Source organism: Dermacentor silvarum, chromosome 2, assembly GCF_013339745.2.
Source record: "Dermacentor silvarum isolate Dsil-2018 chromosome 2, BIME_Dsil_1.4, whole genome shotgun sequence".
Classification (NCBI taxonomy): domain Eukaryota; kingdom Metazoa; phylum Arthropoda; class Arachnida; order Ixodida; family Ixodidae; genus Dermacentor; species Dermacentor silvarum.
Genome location: NC_051155.1, coordinates 165,765,495 through 165,777,567, shown reverse-complemented (window position 1 = coordinate 165,777,567; position 12,073 = coordinate 165,765,495). Strand labels below are relative to the sequence as shown.

The 12,073-nt window shown below is 48.1% G+C and overlaps 1 protein-coding gene across 1 annotated transcript; it reads right to left on the bottom strand.

Annotated features, from left to right (window-relative positions):
• Positions 1 to 6,152: 6,152 nt before the first annotated feature.
• Positions 6,153 to 10,518, bottom strand: LOC119440537 (phospholipid-transporting ATPase ABCA3). The gene is made up of 3 exons (XM_049661833.1): positions 9,911 to 10,518; positions 7,943 to 8,240; positions 6,153 to 6,707 (listed from the first exon to the last, which is right to left on the bottom strand). Exons 1-3 carry the CDS (start codon positions 10,507 to 10,509, stop codon positions 6,417 to 6,419), a joined length of 1,188 nt encoding a protein of 395 aa, XP_049517790.1. The 5' UTR covers positions 10,510 to 10,518; the 3' UTR covers positions 6,153 to 6,416.
• Between the last annotated feature and the right edge of the window lie 1,555 nt (positions 10,519 to 12,073).

Here is a 12,073-nt window from a genome sequence, read left to right as displayed (position 1 = left end):
CTTTTACTGCTCGAAATGCGATTGATCGGTCGCACCCGACGAATGTTCACTCTAACAAACATTTCATTAAGCAAGCCAGGGCTTATTGCCCGTTACATTTCAGCAGCTATTGCGTCACAGTTTCCCATTACCGGCAGAAGATTTTTGTTTAGAATACCCTTTAGTTCCGATGTGATGATCAGCTTTAACAAAGTCCCTCGTGTGATCGCCCGATTGCACCTTATATGGTTCGTAAGCACGCGACCAGGATAACTTCCCCATAGGGGGATGGGGCGGGCACAGAGATACGGGTTCGTAAGTCTTCGAAAACTGGTGTGGTTAGCGTAGCTAAGCCAGAAGAACGCCACGTTGCAATTAATGAAATGAGGTGAGAGGCGGTAAAGAAAAATGCTCTTTCACCAAGAGGGCGCCACCAGCTCTCAATGCTTCCGGACGTGCTCGCTTCGAGCTCCCAAGAACATCCATCAATTGTTCAGTTTCCTGCACCGGAACCTCATCATCTTCGTACGAGAGGTCAGTCAACATCTTTAGATCTACTGGAACGTGAAAAGTGACCTTTACACTCAGTTCCCATATAACGGTGACCAGTTTTGTGCCTTAGCCGATGGCCTCGCCACGCTAACCCTAGCTGCACGAGACCGAACGCTCGTGCACGTGCGCTGCCGGCCTCGCGGCGGCCAGCGCCGCTGGCACGCGCCCAGCATGATGGACACGCGAGAGACCGAAGAACGATCTGACCAGGACTGGCAAACCGTTAGAGACGCTAGTAAGCGTCTTGAAGAACACATCACCATAATCGTGAAAGTCACCGACGGTACCGCATTACAAGAACTCCCACCAGACTGTGTTGGACCCAGTGTTGTGCACGCAGCGGCTTTGACAACTACGGAAAAGAAAGATACCTACGTGAAGGTGAGGACTGTACAAAACCTAATAGCAGTTGACAGCTACCGCCCAACAGCAATAGAGAAACTTCTTCGCATACGGCAAATTTCGATAATGGGAACACAGCACCCGGTCCTCACATACCAGGCGAATGGCACGAACACAGTCAAAGGTGTAATTCATGGTACACAGTGTGCCGTTACAGAGAAGAACTTGAAAGGGAGGTAGAAGTGCAAGGAGCTAAAATACTGCAAGTAAGACGCATCGGTTCCTCGAAAACAATCCTCATAACTCTCGAGGGAACATATTTGCCACGATATGCTCTCTACTGTCGACTGGTCGTCCGAATGTTCCCGTATAGGCCCCGCAGCATGCTGTGCAATTCATGCCTTCAAATTGGACACGGCGCGGACGTATGTCCTTACAAGAAGAAATTTGTGGCCTGTGCAAAATGTGGAACTAAGTTGCCTCCCGGATCCAATGACGACACTCCTCATGACTGCAAGCTATGTTGCCGAAATTGCGGTGGAGAGCATGCAGCAAATTACCCCGATTGTCAAGTACGTCAAGAGGCTGACGAAGCGAGAAGAGAAACTGCAAGAAGCCGCAAGCAACGCTACTTAAACGCTATGAAAGATGAGGAACCACACGAGCCCGCCAAGCAATCCGGGAAACCAAAGCACAAGCACCGCAGCCGCAGTAGGAGCCCCAGTAGAACCAAATGGCCTGAGCTCCCGACAAGAAACCGCTTCGAAAGACTTAGTAGCCCAGAAAAGCAACGTGATCGAAGTGCCAGCCACAGCAGAGACAACAACCAGGACAAGAGCACCGTAGCTAACAAGGAAGCTGGCAGAGAGGCCCCACGACTACGCCAGAAACCAAGAGGAAACGAAGAAAAGACGAACAGGACCCCTTCAGGAACACAGACAGACAAAAGAAGTTCCCGAGAAGAGCAACGTACGTGGGTGAGTGGTTCGCATCTTTCACCAGCTGCCAAGTCTTCACCCTCACATCATACCGCTAATCCACACCCTTCCTACTGTCAGGCATTGAAAGCAGCTCAGACATCGCAATCTCAAAGGAACATAATTAGACATCTACCAATGAGTATTAAAGAGAAAGAGGGGGACACAGGTACACACCATAACAATGAAACGGAAATGACAGAGGTCCTAAGCAGACTAGATCAAATCGTTGTTGTAGTTACTAAAATGCAGGAAAACATTTTGAACCTGCAAGCAGAAATGCAGAAAAGGGATGCTATCATAGAAAAATTAGCAGAGCAAAATGCATTAATCACAGAAAGACAAGAACAAACAGAAAGGACGATTAACCGTATCGAGACAATTCTCAACATGACGAGAAAGCGCACACAAAACCTCTCGCATTACTCACAAGATGAAACACCTAACAAGGTAGTAATTCCGGACTCGGAGAACACAAATATCCCCAGGGAACATGACACCCAACATGAATAGCGGTATCGGAAATAAAAGAAGCTATCCAACTGAAAATAAAATAATAATCTGGCAATGGAACTGCAGAGGTTTCAGAAAGAAAAAGGCGCTGCTGTTGCAGCTAATTGGAAAGGAACCTAGACCACCTGATATAATTATGGTGCAGGAATCAAACGGGATAACAACCATACCAGGATACCAACTATTTCAGCAACCCAGTATTAAAAGAAAATGTAGGAAGGAGACAAATAACATTTATGCACCAGGCATGACTGTAACTTACGTTAAGAATGAATTAGCGGCGGTACAGCTCGACACGGCAGGGGGCAATACAGAGGAGCAAGAATACGTAACGATAAAGTGCAGAATCCCGAAGAGCACACAGGTAATAATTTTCATAAATGCTTACTGGCTTCCTAACAAGGCAAATAACAACATTAAGTGGCTCGAAAAACACTTAAGGGGCCTAAAAAAGTACCCCATTCTCTTAGCAGGGGACTTCAACAGTCCAAGTAAAGCTTGGGGATATGACTGGACGGCACCGAATGGCAGAAAGTTAGAATACGTTATGAATAACGTACAGTTTACTCTGTTAAATGATACCACGATTGCTACTAGAACAGGCAACAGCGTCGAGAAAGACACGAACCCGGACTTAACATGGTTCAGAGGACCCATGAATGCTGTGTGGGAGAACAGCCTAGAGAACATGGGTAGCGATCATTTTATCCTTACAACGCAGCTTATAGTGAAAAAAGGACGAACCGAAAACAGAACTTTTAGTAAAACAAAGATTACTAAATGGGACGATATGCGAGCTCAACTATTACAGAGAGACCCAGGGGATGACTTAGATACTTGGGTAGAAGATATCAAATCTGTGTACAAAAAGACCACTAAGGAAATAGGAAGAGATGAAGATCACCCCTATGTTGACTCCCATCTCTTAAATCTCTGGGACAAGCGCCACAGGTTAATCAACAAATACAAGAAGAATAAATTAAACAAAGCATTACGCAAGACAATTCAAAGAATCACAATAGAAGCACAAGATTATGCCCAGGAATTAGCCAACGAGAACTGGCTTCAAACATGTGATCAGCTTAACGGACAGCTGCATACCCCGAAGGTTTGGCAAATATTGAGGACCCTTCTAGACCAGGCGAAACCAAGGCACGCGATAACTAAACTGCAAATGCTGGAAAATAAAAATGCAGAGGAGCTCGCTGTAGAATTTTTGCATACCTTTTTTCCAATCAAAAGCGACGATCATCCCTTACCAGATTACGACGAGTCTGGTAACGACAATGCCCAAGGCATCAATTCGCCTTTTTTCCTTCGTGAATTACATGCCGCCATGCAGAGCTTAAAACGGAACACTACCCCTGGAGCAGATGGAATCACGTACGCAATGTTGAGAAATTTGCCAGATAATTATCAAGAGGCTCTGCTGGAACATATAAACAAAGCATGGGAACAAGGTGTAATTCCAAAACAATGGAAAGAGGCAGTAGTAATACCAATTCCTAAGACAGGAAAACCATCCGACAAATTATCCAATTTTAGGCCCATATTATTAACCTCCTGTATAGGAAAATTAATGGAGAAGATGGTTTTAGAACGTCTTGAGTGGCACCTGGAAGGCCTTCAACTTTTACCCGAGACTATGATAGGCTTCAGAAAACATGTTAGCACTCAGGACGCTATGATGAGGATCAAAAACCAGGTGTTCGATTTACCAAGTACAGCTCAGCTAAGAACAATCGTAGGGGTCGATATGCAACGAGCTTTTGATAGTGTCACCCACCGCGCAATTCTAGAAAACCTCAAGGCGACTAAACCTGGGCCTAGAGTATACAACTATGTTAAGGACTTCCTAAGTGAAAGGATGGTTAAAGTGAAACTTGATGAATATGTGTCACCTAGCCATCCAATCACGCGCGGAACACCCCAAGGTTCTATTCTCTCGCCGACTTTTTAACATTGCGATGATGAAGCTACCCGCATTACTAGAACAAATACCAAACCTAGAACACAATCTGTACGCCGAGAATATAACTATTTGGTGCTGTCGAGGATCACCAGGATGGCAAGAACACATTATTCAATGTGGACTAGATGCTATACGTGACTACGCCGAAACACTAGGGCTAGAATGTTCCCCTCAGAAATCAGAATATATTGTCATTAGTGAAGACGTTAGCAAGCGAGCCGAAGAATATAAAAATTTAATCAAACTTCCAATGAAAGACGCAATCTTACCCCGCAAGAATACCATAAGAATCCTCGGTTTTTTTCTACAGGACAATGGTAAAGCATCAACATGGGTGCAGAAGCTGACCGTACAACTGGAACAGATCCTTGCAATGATACGTAGAATAACTAGACAAAGGAGAGGAATGAAAGAACATGAACTTCGTAAGGTTATAAAAGCCTTGATCTTTTCTAGGATAATGTACTATCTACCATACGCTATGATAACCAGCACTCAGCGCAAAAAGATAGACATAATTAGAAAGTGTGCTAGACTTGCCCTGGGAGTTCCTAAGTTTGCACCTAACCATAAAATTGAAGCAACCGGCCTCTAACTCACTAGAAGACAGAATAGACATGCACAATCAAGCACAAGTACAGAGACTTAAATCATCTAATCACGGTCGACGAATACTGAATAGATTTGGATACGAAACCGCTAACTTACCCCCAATTCCCCCGAAACTACCACCATGGGATGATCTGCCAAAGATAACCGTAGATCCAATTCCAAAAAATATGCACCCGGAAAAGAATCAAAATAGGCGCTCAAAAAGAACAAGTGTAATGCAGAGGACAGAGGATAAAAGCACGTCCTACACAGATGCCAGTCATAATGCCGAAATCAGCAAAGCAGCGGTCGTGGGCCATGACTCGACGCTTGTGAAAAATTACTTGGGAGTCCCAACGCCTCACGACGCGGAATTGCTGGCAGTAATGCTCGCCATAACGGAAATGACACATCTGACACGATCACAATCCGAACAGACAGTCAAAGCGCTTGCAGAGACATTAAAAATGATGACCTTCCTTACCACATACGCACAAAGCTCCACATGTACATGCATGCTCACCCCCTTCTACGCATACGCATACAATGGGTTCCAGGCCATCAAGGATTGCGAGGAAATGTAAGAGCACACCAGCTCACCCGCACAGAAAATCCGGGACCTCCTATCCTTTGGCCTGTTGAAGATACTTACAACCCCAGAGAAGAGCAGAAGATGCAGCGGAAAGAAAGGATACATATCTTGAAGTCTCGCAGGGAAGCATCAACAATTCTCAATACACCATCCTACACGCATTCGAGAGAGGACGCCTCAATCATACGAAAAGCACAAACACACACATTACTCACACCACACTATACGCATTATATTAACAGGGACCCAGGCTCCCCCACTTGTAAACAGTGCGGGGCCTATCCATCAAATAAACACATCTTGTGGGAGTGCCCTGCAAACGCCATCTTCAAAAAGACAATACTTTCCAAATTACCACACAACCAGCGTCCTGGCAGCTGGGAGGAGTGGACCACTCCCCCGCGAAGGTTTGAAAAACTATGGTGGCCGCTTCTGGTGCAGCACGTCAAGAACGTTCTGGGCCAGGAGGCATGAGCCTACCAGGAGGCCCAGACTTGGGCTTTAGTTCCTTCGGGACTAATAAATGTTATTTCTCTCTCTCTCTTTCCCCAAGGCATACCTGCTAACAAAACCTTCGAGCGCATACAACGCCTTCCGTACGTTTTCGTGGGCTCGTGGGAAATGCACAGCATAATATAAGTAGCGGCCGAAATATAACAGCATAATATAAGAGCGGCTGGCTGCAATATAAATTGTAGCCCGCATTTTATTCTGCATCAAAGGCTGCTTCTGCGCGCTCCGTCAAAGAAAACATTGCACAAAGCACGGCAGATCGCGTACATGATCGGTAATGAGCCGCTTTCTTGTTCAAATAAACAAAACAAAAAAGCGCGTTACAGATGCGCTCGTGGGTAGCTTCGTTGGCTGTGATTGCCCGGCGATCAGCGCAGCGGAGTCGTCAGGATGGGATGACGGGGCCCTTGAGCGGCACCACCTGGTACTTGGCGATCTTCAGTACGACATGCTCGAGCGTCACCTCGCTCAAGAGTATGTCGTACGTGTACTGGTTCAGGTGGTGCTTCAAGTTGGCCAGCGTCCCCGCTAGGTCCTTCCACGGCGGCATCTTCTCCACCTCGTACTCGACGAAGGCCGTCATCTGGCCGGAGAAGAGGGCCGCCGGGAACGCCATCTTGACCGTGCTGTCGATGGCTCTCCAGGCCTCCGGGTTCCCGTAGGCCTCGGGCTTCAGCTGGGAGAGTAGTGGTGCGCAAACGCTCTTTTCGTGCAACCTTCAGGGTGAGCTAGCGATATTCTCAATATATAGATAGCTTTTGAGGCTGTCATTACGAGTGTACGTTGACTAGGCGAGGTAATGTTTTTTGTATGCATCACTTTTACTAGTAGCGGTACCGGTAGTGACAAGAGCAGCTCGTGCTGGTCGTTCGTTCGTAGTGGACGCATAGCGCCTCACTTCAGATTCTAAATCGCTTATCATGTCACCAACTGCAAAACAAAGCAAAGAAATGAGGAGGTGCCGACATTGAGTGGTACTGTCAATATTTTTCCACACGTATGCAAAAAATCGGTTCGCAGGTCTCTTAATACAGCAGTGGACGTAGCGCTTCAAACGCTCTTACAAGTAGTTCTTAGCAGATTCCTTCTAAACTTCTTACAAAATGGTTGTCTAGGATAGAGCACTGCACGGGCCGATTTGTGCGGCCCGGGCCCGGCCCGGGCCCGTTTTTACATTGGGCGGCCCGCCCGAGCCCGATCAAAACTTTTATGGCGAGACCCGGGCCCGGCCCGGGCCCGGAAATAATCTACGTTACCCGCCCGGCCCGGCCCGCCACCCCTTTACCTTAAGCCCGAGCCCGGCCCGAGCCCGACTCGAAACCGGCCCGGACCCGGCCCGAGACCGAAAAATACATGTTTTTCAGAGTTGAGAAACCCGAGAATAAATCGCAGAAAGCCCGAGCCCGGCCCGGGCCCGCGTCTAAAAACCGGAGCCCGGCCTGGGCCCAGGTCAAAAAGCACACGCCGTGCCCGAGCCCGGCCCAAGCCCGTGAAAAACTCCTCTACCCGGCCCGGCCCGGGCTTTCGGGTAAGCCCGAGCCCGTGCAGTGCTCTAGTCTAGGAACTTTAGGCTAAGCCAGTGGTAGTGGACGTAACGATTACAAGGCCCACTTTCTATTAGTCTTATTTTGAGCGTACGAACACTGTCTCGTGCACCCAACGGCGCCAGTGCACCATGCCTTCAAGCGATGGCATTTAGTGTGCGTTCATTAAGTAAGCCGTTAAAAGGTTGTCGGTTTTTTTTTTTTTTGTTGGGGGGGGGGGGGCGGTGTCATCATGCCACGTAGTATAAAGAGCACACAAACAAAATATTCGAGGCTCTAGCGAAGAGTCGCGTAGGTTATTTCATCACGCCCAGGCTAAAGTGTCCCCAAAGTAATCGATCTAGAAGAATGCGGCTGCCTCACTCACCTTCACCCGGAGCACGAATCCGCGGCACAGCCTGGAGCGCAGCTGGGTTAGGCTTCCGATGCTGCGAAACAAGCCGTCCACCATAATGGCCATGCGGTCGGACATGATGACGGCGTCGCACAGGCTGGTGGTCGCCACGAGCACGGCCGACTTGCTCAGCTGGCGCAGCATCTGCACCGACTTGTAGATGGTGCGCTTCGCGAATGGGTCAAGGCCCGTCGCCGGGTCGTCCATCAGCACCACGGGAGGCAAGCCAACGATGGCCACGGCCACGGCCAGCTTCCGCCTGTTGCTCGCGCTGCGCGTTCGATGCAAGATGCTTCAGTAGATACTAGTGTGAGCGTGTACAACCAGACAAGCATCCTCAGGCAAGGAAACCGTACACACTAATGAAAGGCTAAAAAACGATGGTAGAAGTCATAGTCATGAGCATGACTCAGCAAAAAAAAAAAGAGATTAACACTCAAAACCACTGAAATGGGTTCTGATGTGGGTACTAACTGAAGGAAACACTAAAGCTGGGTTAGTGCTGGGTTATAGCAGCGGGGGTCCACGCGCTGCTATAAAGGACAGGCGGACCCTTGAATATTTCCAACCAAAATATTTATTACACGAGCCATAACAACGAGTGAGAGATCCAGTTTATTTATTGGTTTCGTCACCACGTGTTAGTCCAATATGTACTCTTCGGTTTAATTAAAAGGTGTCACATCTCTTCAACATCTCCGGCATCGAGATTGTTTTCACTTCACAACTTCCTTCAAAACTAATTTGACCTCGGTATGTCCGCGGCTCGCTCCCGTGAAGACTACGGCACTGCTGAAGTGATTTGAACTTCTTGTGACGACCTTGGGATTTTGGTCATAGTTTCATGTAATTGTTTTGATTTAGCTTCGAAATTCAGCTGTAGCTGTAACTAATTTTAAGCGGAGACGACAACATGTCCATTCTCGTGTAAACAACAAAATTTACTGCAGACAACACCAGTTATTTACCAAGTCATGATCGGAAAGGTGAAACAGCAACAGGGTCCATCGCTAATCTGTTTGATGACCCCGACGCCTCCCGTCCTCCCGTCACTAGGCGCAGAAAGAGCTATGCCCGCATGCTGAAACAATCCCCTTCTCATTAGTGTCAATCGATACGGACGTCGTGCCTCCATTGAGTGTCCTAAGCAATCGTCATTTATTTGTGAGCATGCGTACAGGAAAATAGCTGTTCATGAAAAAAAGTGTGCCAGTGAATTGATTTCAGCGAAGGTATTTTCGATGGGTGTTCTATAGTCTAAATGCCAATTTTTTGGTGCAATTCCATTCACCCACCCTGTCAGCCTATAGCCGTCAATCTTCCAAGTGCAGCTTTACCAAAAATGTCGTAGTCAGAATTCCCTTCCCTATGAGAAATTTAGCCTCTTTTTTTATTTCCAGAGTATCGGTTCAAGAGACGAAAGGAACAAGAACAGCAGTAGTTAATGCATAGCAAAGTGCGCTCTAGAGATACAAAACGGAAACTGCTTATTGCTTAAGACGCTTAGTAATACGTTACTAGCACACAGCGCCACAAGACAAAACATTATACAAGCCTAAAAAGACACGGAATAGATAGCTAGGGATTTGTTGCACGCACACTAATCGCCTGGTCGACCATCCCTACGCCCAACCTTACGACAAACTCCTGCAGACGCAAATTTAGTTCAATGGTGCAATGCACAATTACTGAACGCCTGCGTCGGCCAGATACCCCCGGAAGCGCTCGTAAAGAACGGGGACTACACGCGGTATAGGAAAGCGCGAATGAAAAAATACGACTGCTTGGCAAGAGCTCGTGTTGTATTCTTCAGTTGACTTTGTCCCTTCACGCTTTCCTAGCAAGGAATACGTTTACGCGCGATTTACATCAATGACTCGCTTCAAAGGCCTAAACTACCGTCTCTGTGATTTCACAGACACCGCATGCAGACATGTCTACCTGCAGTTGTCGATGGTTTCGTCTGCAACGACCTCCAGGTTGAGCAGCGCGAAGAGGTGCTCGATAAGCGTATCCCGGTTCTTAGACTGAACTCCGCGGATGGTCGCATGAAGCATCATTGTTTGGCGCACCGTGAGCCGACCCAGGAACGCGTCGTAAGCGGGACAGAGCCCGATTAACTTCTCCCAGCGGGCCACTTCCTTCAGCGACACGGTGCCGATGCAGGCGGTGCCTCCGCTCGCAGGCTGGAAGCCCGACAGCACGTCTAGGAGGGTGGACTTGCCACAGCCCAGCATACCCATCACGGCAAACGTCTCGCCGGGGTCCACGTGGAAGGAAACTCCGCGGAGGACGGTGTGCCGGTCGTAAGTCTTCTTCAGGTCCATCACAACAAGCGAGGGCTTGTTAAGCTTCCGCCGCGAGAGCAGCTTGTTGACGTAGTTGAATTCCGCAACGACGTCCGGTGACGTCTTCTCCGCGGGCGGAGCCTGCGCCACGTCGGCCGGTGCAAACCAGTGACGCATCATGGCTTGCTCGGCGAGCACGAGCAGCAGGAAGCACACCACGCCTTCGACCAGCATCACCGTCATCTCGGTCATGGCGCCGTCCCTATGATGGGTAAGGAGAAATGTTAACGGAGCCGCCTGCCGGATTAGCGATATATATTGGGGCTAAAAACACAGAGCCCTCTCGAAATGAGCAGATATAAGCAACACGGCTCTTCCAAGAAAAGCCTTCGGCCAGCGGAGTTCTAACGTGAGTCATTCTTTGCATCATTCCAGCGGTAGATAGGTTGGTAGGTTTCTGCCTCTCCTCACTTCGGACCTCTTAAATAACAAATTATGCGGATTCTGTGCGAAGTGGGAATTGACGTTATGCGAAGAATTTGGCAGGAAGCATAGTTTGGGGTTCCGCAAATGACGCGGATGAAATTGTTTCTGTAAACAAGAAGATTCGATCCAGCCATCCGTCACACACCTTCTGGTTATTGAAGAGACCTCAAAAATAGGCGCGACAGCAACCTCCCTATACCATTATCAAGTACCTGGAATGAGGCCAAGAAACTTTGGCATCCAAAAGAAATGTGTGTCCAATGTTGGTACCAGACTCCGACTTCTAGCACAAAACATGGTGATCTAACCATTGGGCCACGATCGCGTGCACGCCACATTTCTGTCGTGCCCACTAGTTCTTTCACTGCGACTTCTTTCATGAGACCGCTGAATCAGTACACCTTGATCAATTGACAATCTGAAATGTTAATTAACTGTAAATCGTCAAATTCTACATCGATGGGAGCAGAGTGCAAAGACGCGTGTTTACTTAAATTTAGGAGCACGTTAAGGAAGCCCAGGTGATCAAAATTAATCAGAAGCCCCCTCTACGGCGTCTCTCACCGTTCCCGTGTTGTTTCAAAACGCTAAGCCACACAGTTTGATCAGTCATCTACGTCATGATGGATGGAGTAAGATGGAGATAGACGGGGGACGCCAGTCTCCTCGCTCGCACAGCCCCAGCCAATCAGCGGCGGCCCAAATGGACAATCCACTAGGTGTAATCTTACCGAATATCCCCCCTCCCCCGACCTCTCAGACAGGCCACCGCCGACCGATATACCGTCAATTTGTATGTTCCATTTTTAATAGGAACCTGTAGTTCTGAATCTCAAAGTAAAAAAAAAATGTCGCAGTTTCGCCCGAAAAGCGAAGCATCGATTGCGATGGCAAATTAGTGGACAGCTGTATGAAATAAGGATAGTGTTTTATCGGCCGCATAAACTTGCAAACATAGGCATACATACTAAATTAACAAACACGGTGTCATGCGCATACAAGAAAACATGAACCCATCTCACTCGATGACCGTGGAAACTCGCTGTCAAAACGCTGGAGTGAGTGAGCGCGGCAGCAACAAATAGCGAATTGATCTTCACCCGCCGTGGTTGCTCAGTGGCTATGGTGTTGGGCTGCTAAGCACGAGGTTGCGGGATCGAATCCCGGCCACGGCGGCCGCATTTCGATGGGGCGAAATGCGAAAACACCCGTGTACCTAGATTTAGGTGCACGTTAACGAACCCCAGGTTGTCCAAATTTTTCCTGAGTCCCCCACTTCAGCGTGCCTCATAATCATATAGTGGTTTTGGCACGTAAAACCCCATAATTT